The sequence below is a fragment of the Serinus canaria genome, chromosome 1A (genome assembly GCF_022539315.1).
Source record: "Serinus canaria isolate serCan28SL12 chromosome 1A, serCan2020, whole genome shotgun sequence".
NCBI lineage: Eukaryota > Metazoa > Chordata > Aves > Passeriformes > Fringillidae > Serinus > Serinus canaria.
The window spans coordinates 22,087,490-22,107,379 of record NC_066314.1 but is presented as its reverse complement, the minus strand read 5'-3'; the positions used below and the strand labels follow the sequence as shown (position 1 = coordinate 22,107,379).

The 19,890-nt window shown below is 43.5% G+C and overlaps 1 protein-coding gene across 1 annotated transcript; it reads left to right on the top strand.

The window, feature by feature from the left end:
• The first annotated feature begins 5,647 nt into the window (after window positions 1–5,647).
• WNT16 (Wnt family member 16) lies at window positions 5,648–17,004 on the top strand. Its single transcript, XM_030237806.2, has 4 exons — window positions 5,648–5,733; window positions 5,828–6,066; window positions 8,103–8,389; window positions 13,946–17,004. Exons 1-4 carry the CDS (start codon window positions 5,648–5,650, stop codon window positions 14,408–14,410), a joined length of 1,077 nt encoding a protein of 358 aa, XP_030093666.2. The 3' UTR covers window positions 14,411–17,004.
• The last annotated feature ends 2,886 nt before the right edge of the window (window positions 17,005–19,890 follow it).

The window sequence follows — 19,890 nt, the reverse complement described above, 5'->3', positions numbered from 1 at the left end:
CACACAACCATACCTTGATGAATGAGAAGATAACAAATAGAGCTTTGTATTGCCATAGTTACAGAGTAGATTCTTGTTTCTATCATTATCCTCACTCAAACAATAAGTAGCTCATTAGAAATTGAATTAGCAGTGAGAAACCAAGGAGCTGATCATGGATTTGATGATGATGCACCCTCTGACACCAGAAAATTAAATGGCTCCCTGATTGTCACTTCTTTAATCCCAGGATGGCAACAGTTCTGTGTGTGTGAATCATGTCTCTATTAGGAGATGTAATAAAATCATCTATGAAAGGGTCCTGTGGAAAGTGTTAATGCAAATTATCAGTTGGGGTGGGAATATAAATTGTGTTGTAGACAGCATTGCTCCTAGGGGAGCAGTTCTTCCTCCTTCCTCTGGCTGTATTGTACCTAAAATTCAGTGACCTCTTTGGGAGCAAGTGTGCTGCTTCTGCACAAACCAGGAACATGCACACACAGTACCTGGTCCTGCTTCCCTCAGGAAATTCTGTATGAAGCTTACACATACACCAACAAAGCAGTGGTATTGCATCCTCAGGGGAATCTGATTTAAAGCTAAATAAGGAACACCTCCAGATGTCCCCTGTGCACTGAAGTAACTTGGATTCTTTCATGCACTTGAGCTACTCTTTTCACCAAACTACACAATTACCTTCTAGAAGGTCTGCAACACCAGCCAGCAGCACCTACTCTAATCTCATGCACTTTATCTAAAAAAAAAAGACAAAAATTTTAAATTATTTTGCTTTAAGTGCGAAGAAAACATTAAGCAAACTTTAAGTAAGTGAAAAATTTCTTTTTTCATTATGTCCTACGTCCAAGAGCATTTCCCATCATCATCAAAACAACCAGGGAAATTCACAGATGCCATATAGGGGCACTGTTATCAAATACAATTTTACTACTAATTTTAGCTTTGAGCAAAGTCTGTGTGAAATCTAAATTAATAAGTGGATTTTATTCCCACATCTTTCACATTATGCTTTGGAGCCTTTCCAGCATTCCCTTGATGAATTTTACTTAATTATAGTAGGCTGAAAATATCTCCCTGGGGTAACTCTAGAAAATACCTACAGTCCATGTTGAGAACAGAATTTGCTAACAGCACTTCAGAAGAAACCCATACCTAGTTCCAGGATTCCCCCAAAAATGAGCACTCCTGTAATTATTGGTAAGCCCAGGACACTGCCTCCAGATTTGTGACCACAGACAACATCAGACTCTGAAGTCAGGCTGAGTTCTCTTCCTAAGCCCCAGCTTTTTGGCAGCACATCACCAGTAGATGTAGACTGCCAGCAGACCTACTCAGCAATTGGTTCAGCAACTCTCTGGAGATATGGGCTCCAGAAAGTTTAGTTTTCCTCTGGATCCTTTGGCAATAACAGAAGGGATTGTGAGAAGCATGCATGTCCTTTCCTCACCTTCCAGGTGCTTCTTCCCCCTGTTTCATTATATATCCATGCACATAGAAAATGTGGTTCTGCATACTGAGTTGTGCAGCTATAAATATAATATTCAGGGGTAGCTTTGGAACCATTACATCTTTGTGAGGCCTGTTTGTAAGATCTCCATCTGACAACAGGCCACTACTGGATCCATTTTAATTGCTGTCCCAAATCATTTGTGAACTCAGCATGCTATGTCTGAATCAGCAACAGTGTGTACTTTCAGGTATAAATATTATAATGAATAACAGCAGTAATGTTGAACCTCTGGACAAGGGGCAGAGGGATCTTGTAAGGCCATGTTGGGCAGAAGAAGCATCTCTGTTTTCCTCTCCTAACTTGCCTTCTGCTGCCAGCCTGACCTTATTGAAGTCCTGAGAGTTCTCTACAGACAATCCCCCGGCAGAGAGATGCTGCCCTGTGAGGGAGCACTGCACTAAGAGCACAAGAACTCCTGCCCTGAAGTCCAGGGACTCTGCACATCTCTCCTCATGTCCCTTCTCACTGAGGGGGGGCAGTACTCTCACTGCATCCCTGGTGCAATGGCTCTGCTTGGGTACCACTATTTTGCCAACAAGGTCCCTTCAATGCAAAGACCTGGCACGTCTGCAGTTCCCAGTGTGGGGGTACCTTGTGCAGCCAAGCACTGAGAGGGGTTGAGAGAGGGCTTTTTGTGTTAGAAGTACAGATTTTGAGCTTGGTCACCACATGTGACAAATGCCATAGCTGAATCTATAACCTGATATAGGTTTTTCTCTGTTCATTTTTATAAGATAAGGGGATAATGACCCTATTGGATGCACAGGTAGGATAATGCAGTTTATTCTGTCCCATTCATGTCTCTGATGGGCATCAGAAGTTCCAGAAGAAGAATAATTTGAACAAAGCTTTCAAAAGGGGTGACTTGTTTAGGAGAAGTTAACTTTGTATGTACTTACATCTAATAAGACAACAAACTTTGATTATAGTGAAAGCACTAGCCATTATATTTTTAAAGAGATAATTGGTCTATCTCTGAAGCATGTTATCTGTAAAGTGAAGCTTATCCACACAGATTCTGCACAAGAGAGTATTTCTTTACATATCAGTGAATCATACATTCATACATACATACATACATATATATATATATATATATATTTATGTATGTATGAAATTTCCCTGTCAGGATCACATTAATTTTCATTAACTATTAAATTAATAAATGTCCCATCAGGAAATACAAACCTGCTTAGACATATTTCCATTTTTTTTTCTCTTATCAACATTTGATTTTCTTCTTTTAATAATAAAAAAACATGGACATTTTGCTATCAATGGCCACAGATAGCCCACCATGGCCAAAGAAAGCAAGATAAGAAGAAATTAAAATTTATCTTCCCTGATTTATAGTAAGATTTGCTCACTGAATTTTGGCACTTGACCTTGGCTTGGATTCTGCTTCGCTGTCTCTGCATCCCACTCATGTTGCTGTCTATGATGGAGTGAAAGGTCTTCCAGCAAAGAGGGTTCTGAAGCATCAGCTAATTAGAATTTCAGCCTTCAGAAACGTTTGACAAATTACAATAAATTTTGGTAGATCAGCAAGGCATTTCTGAATTGTTTCCCTTTGCCAGTTTGCAAAGCACATAATGTGCAAGGTAAAGTGTTTTCCCTTCTGCTCTTGGTAGCCAAGTGCCCTGCATGCAGACACAGGGCTCCAGGCTAGCAGGAGCACTGCTGTACCTGCTGCCTTTGCCTGGGGAAGAGAGTGCTGCTGGAGGGAGTAGAGCAGAGAGATGGTGTAAAGAGCAGGCAGGAAGCTGAAGCTCGGAAGGGCAGAGGATGGGGGTCTGCTGGGGAGTCCAGCTGTGACAGCAAACGGGGAGGGGCTGCAGGGGAAACGGGAAGAAAGGCAGATGGGAGATTAGGATTCAAACACATCGTAACCCAAACTTTAAATCAGATGGTCGTGGAAAAATGTAGCTTGTTTCCAGTCACTCCAAGAGGTTGAACTGAATGATCTCAAGAACTCCCTTACAATAAATATTACTTTTTGTTTAGCATCAGCCCTCCAAATTGCAAGTGTATACAATCTACAGTGTATATGATCAAAGGGTTTTCCTAAATAGGCAAAGATGATTGTAGCAAAAAATCTATATAAAATCAGATCCCCATGAGAACTCAACAGAAAGGTAATTTATTTATATATTATTTATGTATGAAATGTTACAAATAGGATTGGACTTTTTGAAATCAATATTTTTAAAATCTAAATCTTACATTGCTTTGTATATAAAATTCTGAAGCTACTATTGGAAAATTCACACATAAGAATTTAGAAGCAAAAGACCTACAATAACTTTAATAAATTTAAAAAACAGCAGCAACAAAATCAAAACAAACAAACAACCACAGAGAAGAAACTTGTTAAAAGAACCATCAGGAAAAAATAATTTCAGAGTGCATGACAAATTCATAGAGCAGATAAAGAAGCACATAAGGAATCCATGTCTGCTAGACCAAGGCTCTGAATTAACTTTAGAAGATGGAGCCAGGAAGCAGCAAAGAGGATAAAATGAACCATGTGTCCTGGAATAATTAGATAACTCTCTGACACAGCCCACACATTTTGGCTGGTTCAGGCCTGTTTCATGGCTGGTTCCCTGTTTTCCAGTGTCCCTCACTCTGGTCTAAGTTCCTCTGCAACCACAAGCAGATGTTCTCGAGAGTAAAATTCAGAACAGAGAATAAGTTATATTGAAAGGTTTAAATAACTAGTGGGGTCATGAGCAATCTGCCCAGAGTTGATGATGCTTTGGAGACACTTTGAGAGCAGATACATAAGCATGAAGTGGGAAGGAGGCATCATTTTCTAGATCCAAATAGACCACAGGCTGTGCTCTTAAAACATGTCTGCACGTTCATGGGGGAAAAAAGGCAAGGGAAAAGAAGTGCATCTACGTGATTATTTCCCAAGATGTTGTACTCATAAAAATGTTCATTTGTCATTGAGATGATTTATTGTGTTCTTCACTTGGAGCTATTGTCAGTCCACAAGAGCTATTTCACTAATTTACAGCTGTGTCAAATCAAAGTTTTACAGATCTGTCATTTTATCCAGATTATTTTTAGTGCAGGTGTTTTGCTTACACAGAAGGAAGCAGCAATATATTGTGATCAAAGAGGACTTGAAAGTCCAGAGTGCCAACACCAGCTCTCCATCAGGTGCTAGCTGACTCATTGGCTTTTAATGTGTAACTAAGGACTAGCAATCGAGGCAGCAGTTGATAAGACTGTCTCACTGAAGTTAAGAGGAATGAACAAATGCTGTCCTAATGAATACTGATGCTGACTCAGTTTACACTGCTAAAGCATTAGAAAATTGGAATAAAAAGTGTAGGGAATGTTATGATGTATTAACATCTCTCTGTGGATTAAATCACTGCAGACCTACGGGTTCCTTTGCCCTCAGTTCCGCTCTGCCGCGCCCGGACCTCGCTACACCCCTCGCAGCCGCTCTGGGCGCCTCACAACCCATGAGGCAGCACCACAGGGGCTCAGCCGTGCGGGGCCGTGCGGAGCCGTGCTATGTGCAGCGGAGCAGTGCGGAGCTGTGCGGGGCCGCACTTTGTGCAGCGGGGCCGTGCGGGGCCGTGCGGGGCCGTGCTTTGTGCAGCGGAGCAGTGCGGGGCCGTGCGGGGCCGTGCTTTGTGCAGCGGATCCGTGCGGGGCCGTGCGGGGCCGTGCTTTGTGCAGCGGAGCAGTGCGGGGCCGTGCGGGGCCGCGCTTTGTGCAGCGGAGCAGTGCGGGGCCGTGCGGGGCCGCGCTTTGTGCAGCGGAGCCCCCGCCGCGCCCCCGCCCGGCCCGCCCCGGCCCGCCCCGGCCCCCGGGCGGCCAATGCACGGGCGGGGAGGCACAGCCGGGGAAGGAGCCGGGGAGAACATCAATCCCAACTTTCTCACCTTGACGGGAACCGAGCGCTCCCGATGTGTCCCCTCCTGCCGCCCTCCCTGCCAGCCCAGCCACCGAAGGAGGGCCGTCCGACGGCCCGGGCTCGCCGCGCCAGCTGTCCCCTGTCCCTGGAGGGGAACAAACCCGAGTAGGGGGGTGCCCCTGGGTACGGTCCCGCTCGGTCCTTGCTGCCCGGGGCGGGCCGCGGGCAGGGGCGGCAGCGCGGCGGGGCTGGATGCGGCTGCCATGGGGCGCGGGGCTCCCCTCGGACCGTGCCTGCTGTGGGCAGTGCTGCTGCTCGCCCTCTGCCCCGCCGCCGGCAGCACCTGGATGTGAGTAGCCGGGGCTCAGGGTGGGAGGGCTGCGCGGAGCCCGTCCCCTCGTGTCCGTCGGGGCCCCGGCGCTGACGGGCGGCTGCCTCCGCAGGTGGCTGGGCATCGCCGCCGCCGGCGGGCCCGAGAAGCCGGGCTGCGCCAGCCCTCCGCTGAGCCGCCGGCAGCAGGACCTGTGCGAGCAGAAGCCGGAGCTGATGCCCGCGATCCGGGAGGGAGCGCGCCTGGGCCTCCAGGAGTGCCGCAGCCAGTTCCGACACGAGCGCTGGGACTGCCGCTCGCCGCCCGCCGCCCGCCGCGGCACCGCCGCCCTCGGGCAGCAGCTCAGCAGCGGTGAGTGACCGAGGGACCGCCCCGGAGGGGCCGCTGCCCTCACGGCGGGGCGCGGGCCGGGGCCCCAATTCCCATTCCAATGCTATAGCAGCGTAAACTGAATGGGTTTGCGCGGCCCGGAGCCCGCGGGGCGGCGGCGGGGACCGTCCCGTCGGCAGAGCCGGGCAGAGCCGGGGCGGGCGGTGTCCGCTGCCGTCCCAGGAGGTACCGCAGGCACACGAAATGCAGCGAGCAGACCAACCCTGCGCTTCTTTGCAACGCTGTTGTTGCTTCTTGTAATTTTCGCGTAGTACGTCCGTGGATGACACTGCCCGTAGGTAGATCCACTGAACTATATTGAAATACTGTTGTTCTTAGGCTTATGTTGGGTTTATCCCCTTGTGTCATAGTTACTAAAGTGGGCTTATGACATATCATTTCAGAAAGGTCACTGCCAGGTTAAAATGTCTGCTCAGGGCACTAAATATGATGTGAAATGCTTTAAAATATGTAATATGTGCTCAGTTATGTGATATTGATCAGCACAGTGAAACCAAATGTGCTTTTTTTTGCATAAATTAATTATGAAATTGCTGGAATTTCCACTGAAACAAGGATGAGTTTTTTGTATCAAATGTCCCGCACCAAAGCTTTGCTCCAAGTTGCAAGGATCCTGCAACTTTTTAGCCCCCTGGTCACTGATTGTGTGATGGATAGGATTTTAAATATTGTGGTACTTCACTATGTACTTTTAAGTATTGCAGTCTTCACTTTGTACTAAAGCAGTGTAAAAGTTTTAATCATGAAAACATAAAGTAAGGAATAAAAAGTGATGCATATTCCCAAAAGGAAAGGGGAAAAAAAGAAAATGGGAGTTTTTCCCACTGTATGGAGCCATATGTGTGTTAGTCCTTCTGTTCAACAGGAAGGACTGTTCCTGAAGACCCATAAATGAGTGCCACTGCTCACCCACACAGCTTCACTAGTGTGTACTGTGGAAGCCTTTTATGATGGTACCAGCACCACAGACTAATACAAACAGGAGAAACAAACTGGAATTTTCCTGCCCATGAGCAGAAACATTGGAGACTGGAAATGAATAATTTTCACAACGGTGAAAATTGGCCCATTTCTGTAAAATTTCAGCTGCATTTATTGACCACTCAATGATATTCAATTTGCTTAGAGTATGCTTTACTGAACACAATATTGTGTTAAATGTGGCTGGCTGCCACATTGTGCCAGAAGTTTCAGAGCATGAGGCAGGCCTAAGAAGCCAGTCTAACAAGTAAAGGCCTTTCATACTGCTGTCTTTCCCATGGCCAGCTTTTTCTAGGAGAAGCACATGGCCTAAATATCTTTGTGCTGATTTCTGCCTCGTTTAAGACTTTTGGGACTCTTTGCAACCTTTGTGAATTAGGAGAGCATCAATTTTTGCTAAATATTGCATGAGGTAAGTTTTGGCCCTGTACCAAAGTAACCTGGGATCATGACAGCTTCTCTGAGATTTAGACTGACCTTTTCTTCTTCAAATCAATATGAATAGTGAAAAGCAGAGTGGAGAGTAAGGGGTTTGGAATGTGGTTCATTTGGAGTTGGATTCGTCATTTATTATTTGGCTTGAAAAATTCCGTGGCAAATTAAATTCCTAATTACATTAAGAAAGAAGTTACCAAAATTTGCATGCTACCAGTAGGAAGAAACAGCATCATTAATAGCATGGCCATATGAAGAGGTCCTGAAGTCTTTTTGGGGTATGAACATCCACTGCTTTGAACAAGTCCACAGACTACAGACCAAGCTGTGATGACTTTAAACTCGTAGCTGTTCCCTTTTAATAATCATCTGGATTGTAAAGTCCTTTTCTGTAGCCCGTGTGGGGTGTGAGGTCTCTGTGTGGGCTTTGGGGTCAGTTTGGGGTCCCAGTTTGGGGTTTGGGGATCCCATTAGGGGGTGAGGGGTCAGTTTGGGGTTCGGGGATCTCTCTTTTGGGGTGTGGGTGCCAGGAAGGTGGCCAAGGCAGTTGTGGAGTGACGTTTGCACACCTCGCTGTGCAGGCACGAAGGAGACGGCGTTCGTCTCGGCGGTGACAGCGGCGGGGCTGGTGCACTCGGTGACACGCTCCTGCAGCGCGGGGAACATGACCGAGTGCTCCTGCGATGTCACCCTGCGGCACGGCGGCTCGGCCAGCGAGGGCTGGCACTGGGGCGGCTGCTCGGACGACATCCACTACGGGATGTCCTTCAGCAGAAAGTTCCTGGACGCGCCTCTCAAGAACGTGACGGGCAGGAGCGGGAGCGGGCTGGTGGCGATGAACCTGCACAACAACGAGGCTGGCAGGCAGGTGGGTGTCATTCAGGTGTGCCATCACCTTCATTGGCAAAATAGCATCAGCCGAGGGAGGTGGGGCCTTGGCTGCAGGTATTCATGGGGCCGGGGGCAAGAACAGCGGTAACATCACCAAAGAAACGTGTAGGAACTCAGAATCAGACCTGGTTTTAACCAACTATTCTGTATGTTAAAATAAAATCCACAAAATAAGTAATAGATCTGCAGTGCTTATATACTAAATTTCTCTTAATTAGATATTTGAAATTCAGTAACAAACTTGAAATATTCCTGTTATCATCATAATATGATATGAATTTTGTCACTGATTATTCTATTATTATCATGACCTGCATTTATAATTCTCTCTAATTCTGAATGAGAAGGCCAGCTGGACACAGGGCCTCATTACTCATCTGCAGTATGCAGTCCACACCTAAGAGGGTAAGGGTAACTTTTTTCAGAGGAGAAATCAAGAGTTAATATTTTCTTTAAAAACATGGGATAGAAATGACACCTTCAAAGCAGCTCATTGGCTAGGACATGCATCAAAGAAGTGAAAGGAGACTGATTTTGGATGGCTTTTTTTCAGTCCAAAGAACTTCCAACCCAGGGTTGCAGAGGAAAACTGTATTTTTGGGTGTGTGACATTGGATTTTCCTTCCTGTTCTGGAGAGGATGGATAATGGGGGCAGCAATAGCCTGTACAGGGAGATATGAGCCTGTAATCTAATACTTGGAGCTTTCATCTGGAATGACAGATTTGTATTATTTTTCCTTTAAAATTACTTTCTTTGCTTTACCTTGGAGATTTCATCTTTAATGGCTCTCTCTGGGCCCAAAACACTTTAAATCTGTTCTGCTCAGTGACACATCTTTAACTAAAGGGAGAAAAAAAAGAAAGGGAAAACCTCTGGTTTTGACTACACATATTGATGGACTCCATTGTGACTCCGAAATTTCCTGTAGCTGGAAGCAGCATCAGTGGGGTTTTACTGTAATCAACTTTCCTATCTGCCATAGACAAGGAATAGCCACAGTAACCCATCATAAGAGCCATGGTGGTATAACTGAAAATTACTTTAATTTGAAGTAATTTTTACAGGTAATATGTGTTATTTCATTTAAGCTATGTAGTTGGAAAAGCAGGAAAATCTTTCAGATTCCTTCCAACCGAAACCATTCCATGATTCCAGGTGACAAAGACCCTTTTTGTAACTGAAGCAGTTGAAGCAAACTTTAAACCTAAGTAAAAGCTGAGATCTAAAAGCTATTAGTTTAATTAGATGTCAGTCAGCTAAATCATCTCTAAGGAAAGGTGATGGGTATCTTGTAGTAGGAAATTGTTAATAAGAGGAACAGAAGATTAAATTATTATTTATTTAAGGAAAGAGCAAAGAGTTGTTTATCGTATTTGTAGAGCGAGATAGTTAAGGAAGAAATATATATAGTCAGCTTCCATGCATAAATCTTTTGGAATTTAATGGCAAAATGTAGGATAAAGCAAATATTTTGATCACTGTCCAGAATGAAAAAGAATGTTTGTGGTTGGTACTTGGGATTCCTAGCAGCAATATTATCTGAAGTTTAGCATAACCCTTCATTTTTGTATTTTCAAATCTTAACTAGGAGATGCTGGAAAATGTTGGCCTTCATGTTTTGGGGCTTACAAGAAGGATGTTTTGATATCTTATGACCTTTTGTAATAAATACTACCATGTTCCTGGTTTGGTATCTTGCAAGAGCAGTCTAACTGGGACAGTACTTCTGTGTTTGTTTGGAGTTAGTAAGAGAACTGGTATGTGCAGAATTCTCTTATTTTTCTCCTATTTCAGTACAAAATGTTATTTTATACTTCCACATCTCATAGTTATCATATCAACATATAAAAATTTTAAAACTGTGTGTCTTTTGAGCTTTCCACTAATCCAATTCTCAGAAGGTTTCAATTGGATCCTTATTCTGCTACAAGATAAACATTCACCATCTTTTTGCACGGCAGTTTTCAGGTGTGCAAATGTGAGTTGGGCTCTTCTGCTCCTTCTACAAAAGGATGTGGGCAGTCAGGCACTATGGGTTCACTATCATTGTATTAGTATTATTTCACTGCTGGAAAGATTCTGCTCATTTTTCCACTTGTGGAAATTGATTTGATGTGGGACTTGTTTGGAGAGTTTGTTTTTACTGATTGGGAAGAGACTCACCAAGTTTGGAACTGTTTTTACGTGATGCACCTCTGGTAGGACATGTGCTTGTCTTCAGGAATAATCATGTTAGTTCTACCAGTGTCTGAAATTGGGACATTTGATTACAGGCATTGGTTCCTGTGACAAAACAAGTACTGGCAGTCCTTGTCTCACAGCTGAGAGTAGTGCCTGCAAACAGAAAGCTCAGCTTGGATGTGTTAAGCATTAACTGGCAATAAAGGGTATGCAAACTGTGATTCTATTGACACTCTTAGCTGCAAATCAATCTCTGCTTTCTTCCCCATCTGTCAGTTCTAGCCACAGATTCCCACCCTGGGCTGCTCCCTCCATTAATGGCACTGGCTCTCAGGTTTAATTTTAAAAAAGAGCAGTGTTCACCCCTGTTCATCACTTAGCCCTGCACTCTTGTTGTGCCTGTTGTACCACCAAGGCTGAGTGGCAATAGGGGCAGGAGGAACTGCTCAGATGGGCTTGTGGCACACCACAATGCTGGTGGACCCAGCTCAGTCACCACCCTGCTCATTTCTCACAAGCTGCCAGTCAGTTCCATAACCCACCTAAGAAAGCCTGTCCCAGCTTGCTCAGAATGACACATCCATCCACTGGGTTTCTGTAACAGTGCTCCTCTGGAGCTCTCCGTTGAATTTTGTTTCATATGGAGAATCCTCTCACTAGTTCATGAATAACTGAAGAGATTCACCATATGAACCTAAAAAGTGAAACAGAACACTGGTTGTGTAGTCAGTCTGGAGGTCATGGTCCCAGTACCTCTGCAGTCACTGTGCACTGCTGAGACCCAGGTGTGTGCTGCAGCTGTGTCCCACCTGAAGGCCACGTTGGCTCTATAGGTACAATCTTAGGTTTGCTTGCAACATCAGGAGATGCCTAATCCCTAAATTTTGACAGATGTTCAATTATGGGAGATTTTTCATTGAAGTTTATGTGACAGACTGAGATGCAGTAGCAGGTTCTGTGATCAGGCAAAGCAAAATGTCACCTCTCTGTGCTGGCAACTTAAAGTTTATTGGAGTCCAGGCTTAAAATTTGCCCATCCTAGCAGCTGGTAAGCATTAAACTGAATCACATTTGTATTTCTTTCATTCATCTGCTCATTCTTTCATACACTGCTACTATATGCCACATTTTTATATTCTGATTTCAGTCTTAGAGTTCAACATCAGTTTCTGCTCCTGTTTCAAAACTCTGTCTCCCTCTATTTTTGTTTAATTCATCCTCAGAGAAAGACTAGTGAGTGTCATCTGCTGGGCTATTTGCACACATGGCCCTTAGCATCTAGCAGGCATGTCCAGAGCTTCCTCTGACAATTTCTGGATCTTTCTACCCTTAGTAAGTACCTTATCATACTGCAGCAAAAATAAGGATTACATCTGTAACCTTACAAATCTAGTAGCACAATATGATTTAAAACTACTTTGAAGTTCTAGTTACTTGACAAAAATAACTTATCATTCAAAATGGGAAAAATGCTATTAAATCTTCTCTATTTTTAAGCATCTGTCTTCTGTCTCATCTGCCCCAATCACTTTTACATCTTAATGAATCATATTCTGACTACCCAGTGATTTTGCTATTGACAGATTCTTGAGGTATGAGCAAGGTCAAGTCTATTAAAGAGAAACCAGTCTGTGTAGAAGAGATGGTAAGTATCTACCAGTATTACCTAGCAGTTGATTTGCCACTAAAAGAGTCTGTGTGTGCTCATGGTTGAGAGTTTTCTTATTGCAATATTCTTCTTCCAGTAGTGCAGAAAAATCTCCAGTTGCAAAAGCAGCCCACAGCATGTGGAAGTATTTCCTGTACAGGAGTACCTCTTTGCCAGGTTTAGTTTGCAAAGGCTAATGGCTGTTCTAGGTCAGGGCATATGCCTGCTCTTTCTTGCTAATGTTTTCTGTGAATGTGTTGCATATTTGGCTTCCATAGTAACCTCCACCTACAAATCCTTCCTGTTTATTCACCAAAGATGTGACTCCAAGCAAATCCTTTGGTTGTGTGTTTTCTTTAAATGTGTGTAGAGTTTTGTGCAAATGCCAGCTCAAGACCGAGTCAACACCTTTGGGGCAGAATGTGCCAGGAGGCCTCAATGCCCAGTGAAATCAATGGAGTAACCATTGACTGGACTCCTCCCAAACTGCAGTGACCACAGTCACCATGATGAAAAGTCTCAGTTTAGCACACAGAACAGAAATAGCTCATTTGATTTGCTGTATGCCTTGACTGGTCTTGGAATCTTGAGGATGGCATTTGTGCTGCCTGAGCTACCAGTATGGAGTCTGGGACTCGAGTTCTTTCTGGTCCTGCAGAGGGCCAGTGGGGCTTGGCGGCATTTCAGGTATCAGATCTCACTGCAGAGTCAAGGCTTAGGAACTGATACAAATGAAACTACTTTCTCAGGGGCAACCAGAGGAGGATGTTAGATTTTTCTTCTATTTTTTTAAATTCAGTTTCATAAAGGCATAGACTGACAGCCGGTAGTATATACTATATGTGGAGGCTGAGGGATAAGCAAAGGCTTAGGATGAAATGCAATAAACATCATGTAGTTGGGATGTTGATTTCTTTTTTTTCCCTCCTGTTTGGTAAAAGCAGTTCCTTCAAAGAGGATTCATTTCAATATGCATTGGCCTTGATGCATGAGAAGTTTCAAGACAAACTTACTATGAGTTCATTTAAAATCCACACTTACAGTTAAATTTCCCAATTGCTTTGATTGTGGGAAGTAAATATGGGGGGAAAGGTTAGTGAAATGGAAGATAGCAACATGGGCTTTCCACACTACTAACCAATGGCCCTTAGGAGTCTGCAGGATGGCTCCAGAAGGTACGTTAATAAAAATGTAAAACAAACCAAAAATTATGATATCTGGTACTACATCTGTACAGGTGTGATTTTTCAGTGCCTTTTTCAGTCAGTGTCTTCCAAAATAGGAAGGGTGCCATAACCTGCCCTACCCTTGCTTTCCCGTTCTGCTATTCCCCACTAGACCCTTTTGCTCATGACAGCCTTTTGCATTCCAGCAGTGGGAGGAGCAACACAGGACATGTCATTCAGGTATTTAGGATCCTCCAGAATGAAAAGCCATCCAGAAATCACAGCTTTCAGTGTTGTGATCAATATTGGTACATTATGGCCATTGCAAACTTCAAATGAAGAGCATGTCTGAAGATCATGCCTCTCGTGGTGGGAGTCCAGGACTGGAAACCTGGTTCCTAACACATGCTCTGTTATGGAAATGGCAGTGGCAGCTGTAATATTAAATACTTTGAGACCTCTGTGGTACTGATGTCAGGCAGCATTCCTGATGAATGAAAGACCACATCCAAATGTTGTTCTCCCTTTGCTTTCAGGCTGTAGCAAAGCTGATGTCTGTGGATTGCCGTTGTCATGGTGTGTCTGGCTCCTGTGCGGTGAAAACTTGTTGGAAAACCATGTCATCCTTTGAAAAGATTGGCCGGTTTTTAAAGGAGAAGTACGAAAACAGCATACAAATATCAGACAGACTGAAAAAAAAGCTCCGCAGGAAAGAGAAAAGCCAGAGAAAAATACCAATTGGGAAAGAGGACCTGCTGTACGTGAACAAATCACCCAATTACTGCGTGGAAGACCAAAAACTGGGGATCCCTGGGACTCAGGGCAGAGAATGTAACCGCACCTCGCAGGGGCCCGAGGGCTGTAACCTGCTGTGCTGCGGGCGCGGGTACAACACCCACGTCGTGCGGCACGTGGAAAGGTGCGAGTGCAAGTTCGTCTGGTGCTGCTACGTGCGCTGCAGGAGGTGCGAGACCATGACCGACGTGCACACCTGCAAGTAAAGTGAAGTAGGGGAAGCACGGCCAAAGCAGCCAGCCCCTGTGGTGCACACAGCTGCCCTGCCACAGGGGCAGCAATCACTGTCACCCTGTGGGATTTCCGAGGGATCAGCCGCGGGGGGAACAGGTACTGCCCGGCAATGGGTAGTCCAAGCATGCCTCGACTGAAAGGACAGCTGAGTAAACATCAGGCTGCATGCAGGGACCGCTTCAACAGCAAAAAGGACTCCTGATGACACATTTGAACGTGTGAGCAGAGACAGATGCTAAACTTTTCAAGTATTTAATAGACACAATGTCCTGAAGATCCGTGTGATGGGTAGGCACAGTGGAGAAATCTCAAGATCTCATTAGCCAGAGACTGAAGAGTTAAGAGACTCTGTAAAACACAGTAGACATAGTCCTTATGTCTGTGCTTTTAAAACTGGGACTAGATGGATCCACTAGATAGTTCATTTCTGCAGAAGAACCCACAAAGATAGGGAAAAAGTTCAGCTGTTGACCACAAAGCATTTGCTTTGCAGCCGTTCAGAAAACTGCCTTCTGCAAAATGTGCGGAAAAGGGAAGTGAGGGGTGTGTGGGAGTGCAGAGAGCTCAGCAGTGTCTGCCTGGAAAAGGAGGGTCAAGCTGTGCCCAGGGGAGAGAGGCAGGCGTACAGACTGTTCAGTGTGAATGGGGTACCAAACAGCAACCTCAGGGTTTTTAACAGGTTGTCCTTCAAACACAGAAGGGACAGGTCTGAAAAGGGACAAAACCACAGTTTGATATCTGAAGGAAATAAAACCCTCTGCAGGCATTTCCTGAGTATCTGAGCACACATTTTGGGAATCAGCAGGTTGTCACCCCACTATTGAATTCTATGCAATAACCTGCCACATTCAACCATCTCACTGGTGGTTCACCGTCATTATCAAAATTAACCACGTGAGATTTAGCCCAAAGGAATCTGCCATATAGCAAAGGATTTTTAAAAACAGATTTTCTTTATAGAATCAGCAGCTAGAATTCTTCATTAGGTTGCATCCTCAGTAAGTTCAGTGCACAATATAATTTATGGATTGGCTCACACCACTAAAATATTTAAACTGTTAATGATAACACTTTCTCCATATGTTGGCCTAATTTTATTTTACATCTGTGAAAGGTTGTTTATTTTTATGCAGTGATTTAATGCCTGGCTTAAAAAGCATCATGTGAAAGGATTACTGTTGTTTAATTGCGCAAAGAACTATTTTTGATAAGAAAGTTTATATTCTGTAAATATTTAAATTATGCAAGTTATGTAAAAGGTTTCCACAACTAATGTGATAAGACTACGGCCTTTGAGATTTGTTGGTTAGATATTTGTTGATAATTGTAGTAGCCTTCAATTGAATTTTGTTTGCATGTGCTGGGGGAAATTAGTCAGAGAACTGCATAAATGTTAGGGTTTTTAATCATCAGGGTGGTTTTAACTATTGCAGTTCATACACACTCAAGATTTTCTAAATGGTCAGTTAATTAGTATTCTGCATACTTTCTTTTTTATTATTCTCTTAAATGCATTTTACAAACACTGAAATCCCAGCTCCAGCAGTAAGTACTCCCACTGAAATCCAGGGAATTTGGAAGGGTTTGCAATCCCTTAACTTCTTCCATACTAACAGCCAGCTTTTAGAAACTTGGGACAGTTTGGCCAAGGCTTTCAAAGTTACTTTGAAGAATTAATTTCCCAGTCATCAGTCATTTTCCCAGGAAAGATGGTGACCAGATTCTGAACTGTCCCTCGTTATTGGATGTGTAAATCAGGAAGAAGGAAACAAAATCTTCTGTGTTGTGGTATTTCACTGCCTTATGTGGATTATTTTAGGAACGTCTGTTCATCAACAATGAAGTCCATTATCTGCTATTTGGACCTTTACTCCACATTTGGCCAGTCCATCTCCATTGGCCTGACCAAATTATTATCTTGGGACCACCAAAAAATCTGCTGTCTGTGGGGAAGGGTGCTCAGCATACCAGTAAGGCACTGTCACAGGAGGTTTCAACACCTTCTCTGTGAAAACTTGGATAGGGAGGACATGTCACAGTGGAAGACCCTGAAGAGAGAGCTGTGAGCCCAGGTTGTTTCAGCAGTGAAACAAGGCTCCTGAGGCTCCACAGGCTCCTCAGGCTGTGCCACAGGACCGATTGGCAGCATGGATGGGAGATGACTGAACAGCAGAAAGTCCTGACAGAACAGTACCATACTCTCTGCTGAGACCATACTTGGGATAATACAATTTTTGACACCTAAAATAACCCTGAAATATTATTTAAACTCAGTAGTTTGTTGTTTTGGATTTTGTTTTGTTTGGGGTTTTTTTCCTGTTCATTGATCACAAGATCAGCAGGAGAAAGAGAATTAAGCAGCTGCTTTGGCTGCCTGCAGGCATCAGAAACTTTCCAGAGGATGGAGTGATTTCCATGCATTTTATACTGCAAACAATGTAGAAGGACTATTACAGTGCTCTGTGCTGATCCCTACCTCTCTCCCTATATATTCTAATACCCTGAAACAGAGTTTTCATATCTGCATACTTCAAATGATAATAAACAGATGATGTTCATTTTATTAGCTAATATACTACAAAACTTAACACAAGGTGTAGTTATGTATGTGGTGGGTTAGGTCATTTTGAGGCATCTATGAGAACTAAGACATAAATCAAGAAATCCACCAAGTTTTTCAATGGGGTGATTGAGCTGCAAAGACCTGGGAACTTGAGACTGTACTGATAAAAAGAACGGTAAACGTTCAAGGCTGAAAAGGATAATTAAAGAATATTGCTGTAGCATTTGGTAGGAAAAAACATTTGCAAGCTATGTTCCACAGAGGACAGCACTCTCTTCCACTGCCATCCATCAGGCTCAAAGAGGAGTCATGATTCCTCCTCAGTCTGGAGTGCCTTTCTTCATGTCTTTGCATGAGCCTGTAACTATATCATGCTATGGACAACCCCCTAGGAAAGGAACAGACCTTTCTGAGGCAACAGGTGATTACAGATTTAGAGATTATAGCAACTGAAATACAAGATTAAAGGAACTGGTTTGTGTGTTCTGGAGAGGAGAACATAGGACAAGGAAGAATGTAAAATGATACCTAAGTGGACAGTCATCCATTTTTAACTTACCAAAAAGTAATTATTTTCAGCTAAGAAGATTGGGACAGCACATGAGCCAACCCCGCTAGATGGACAGTCAAGCATGGGAAGTGATATCTGAGCAATCTGTTTTAACCTGAGTCTATGAAGGATGCCTTAGATCTTTGTAGTCTTGAAAGGGATAACTACAGGGGCGGCAAGGAGGAACTAAAAGTGGCTTAAATGTTATCAGAAATGCAAAGAAGCATCTCAAGTAGAGCACGTTCTCTCTCGCCATTCTTCACTTTTTCAGCCTCCAGGGAGGCAGAGCAGGGTGTGGCTGAAGCTCAGGAGTTTGTGCCCTGCTGGCCTGTTGCTCAGAGGCTGAGAAGCAGGGCCCCTTGCATCCCTTTACAGCATCAGGAGCCACTGATAGCACTGAACAGGTCAAGAGCTGTTCTCACTTTCCTGCTTCAGCCTCAAAGTTCCCGTCTAGCCTTACAGGTTTCTCCAAGTTTCTTTAACAGGCCCCTTGCATTCAGGCTAGGCTATGGCCTTACAGCCTTAAAACTGAAGAGGATTTCATCAATAAAAAGTCCTTTGCTTAGTATCCACCTTAGCCATGACCCAAGTCAGTTAGAGAGGCACTGCAGCCCTTCCCACCCTTACACAAGAAACTCAGTCAGCACTTATGGTGGCAGTATTACTTCCCCTTTTCAAATTACCCACCTGGCCTCTTATTTTATTAATACACTTATTCTTGAAAAACACTCAGACTGCAGAAAACCCAAACAGTTCAGGAGACATTACATACACATCAAGCATTTAGCAGTCAATTCAATGTCTGAGGAAACTTAAGTGCCACATTAAGACATCTAGAAAGCAAAACATGCTGAGCAAAATAAACCTTTTTCCAAAGTGGCAATCAGGAAACTAAGGCTGTAAAAGGGTCTGCTATTCCCAGAGGTGGGGAAAAAAAAGCTGGATCACGAAAGACACTAGGGAAGGTCCAGAGAGTACATCAAGGCAGAGACCCCCTTCAGTTTCTTTCTTAGAACTCCTATTAATCCATATAAAGCACCACTAATAAAGCAGCTGAGAACTGTGGTTTACATTGAAGTCATCTTCAGGTGCTTGAACACCAGCTGGGTATTCCTTGGTGAAAATTAAGTTGAAACCTTCTTGTGTCCTTCCCCCTCTCTTCTCACAGTTCTACTTTTTGAGGCAGACATACAATCTTCTCTTCCCTTCCCTTGCTGCTCTGTTCTCAACATGCCTGCAAGATGCTACAAATATTCCCATCACCTCTGTTTCCATCTAGGAAAATATGGATCCTGGAGCTTTGACACACAGGTATTTGTGCACCTATACCTTCATCTTTGCAACTGATTTCTGATCCCCAGCTGGAGGGAGGCCAAAATCGTCATCTTTGTGCCTGGCAACTCAAATGAAATGCAGATGGATTACCAGAAAGTCCCACTGATTTCAGAGAGTTCATCTCAGCAGCAGGATTCTGTAACTTGTTCACTTAAGGCAGAGAAGGCAGGACCAGATCTTGCAGCAAGTCAATAGAGCAGGATGATGGAGAAAAGCAAGGAGACCACTGGAGTGTGGCCACTCCAGTACAACTTCTAAATATTTGGCAAGAGTCTTTTTAAATACAATACCATACAGCTTTGAGGACACGGCTTAGAGAGTAAGAGGAAGATTTTCATCAAAATTTTAAGACTCAAATTATTTAAAATGCAACAAAAATAATTTTACCATTTCATTGTTTTAAAATACATTGTTTAAAAAGCTTGTTGCAGGTACAACTTTAAGGGGTTAAGAGAACCATGGTATCTTTACTCAACTTGGATTGCTAATAAAGGCACACATTCTCCATTTAAATTTGGAGAGGAAATTTTGACTTTTTAATTTGAAGAAAGATGAAATACTCATTGGCATTCAAAGCCATAATAATGAAGACAAATGTAGTCCAGGGAAATTACTAATGCAGCCAAATAGGGTCTCATCCCCTTAAAACCCTGCTGAGTAACTTTAAAATTATTTTGGTATTATTCTGGATAGCAGCATAGCCAATAGTGGCACTCATATGAGCAGAACTGAATTTCTGTGAAAATTCCAGGAATTACACAATTACTTTTTCACTACAGCCTTAAGTAATGAAATAGAATTTCAAACTGATTAGAGAAGGGGATTTTACTTCAATGAAAAAATACAAATGATTTTAACACATCCTCCTACAGGAAAATCTGGAAGATTTAACAAAAGCAGTTGCACTGTGTCAGGTGCATTTATAGCTATTTTACATTAATATTCACATTAATATTAAAATATTCACATTATTTAAAAAGCTAGTTAAACATAGAGAACAACTC

What these genes read in the sequence shown, in the direction of transcription:
- WNT16 (XM_030237806.2), top strand. Translation starts at nt 5,648, where the DNA reads ATGGGGCGCGGGGCTCCCCTCGGACCGTGCCTGCTGTGGGCAGTGCTG. An exon ending in GCCGCCGGCAGCACCTGGAT is followed by an intron (nt 5,734 to 5,827) that starts GTGAGTAGCCGG and finishes CTGCCTCCGCAG; the next exon opens with GTGGCTGGGCATCGCCGCCG. An exon ending in ACAACGAGGCTGGCAGGCAG is followed by an intron (nt 8,390 to 13,945) that starts GTGGGTGTCATT and finishes CTTTGCTTTCAG; the next exon opens with GCTGTAGCAAAGCTGATGTC.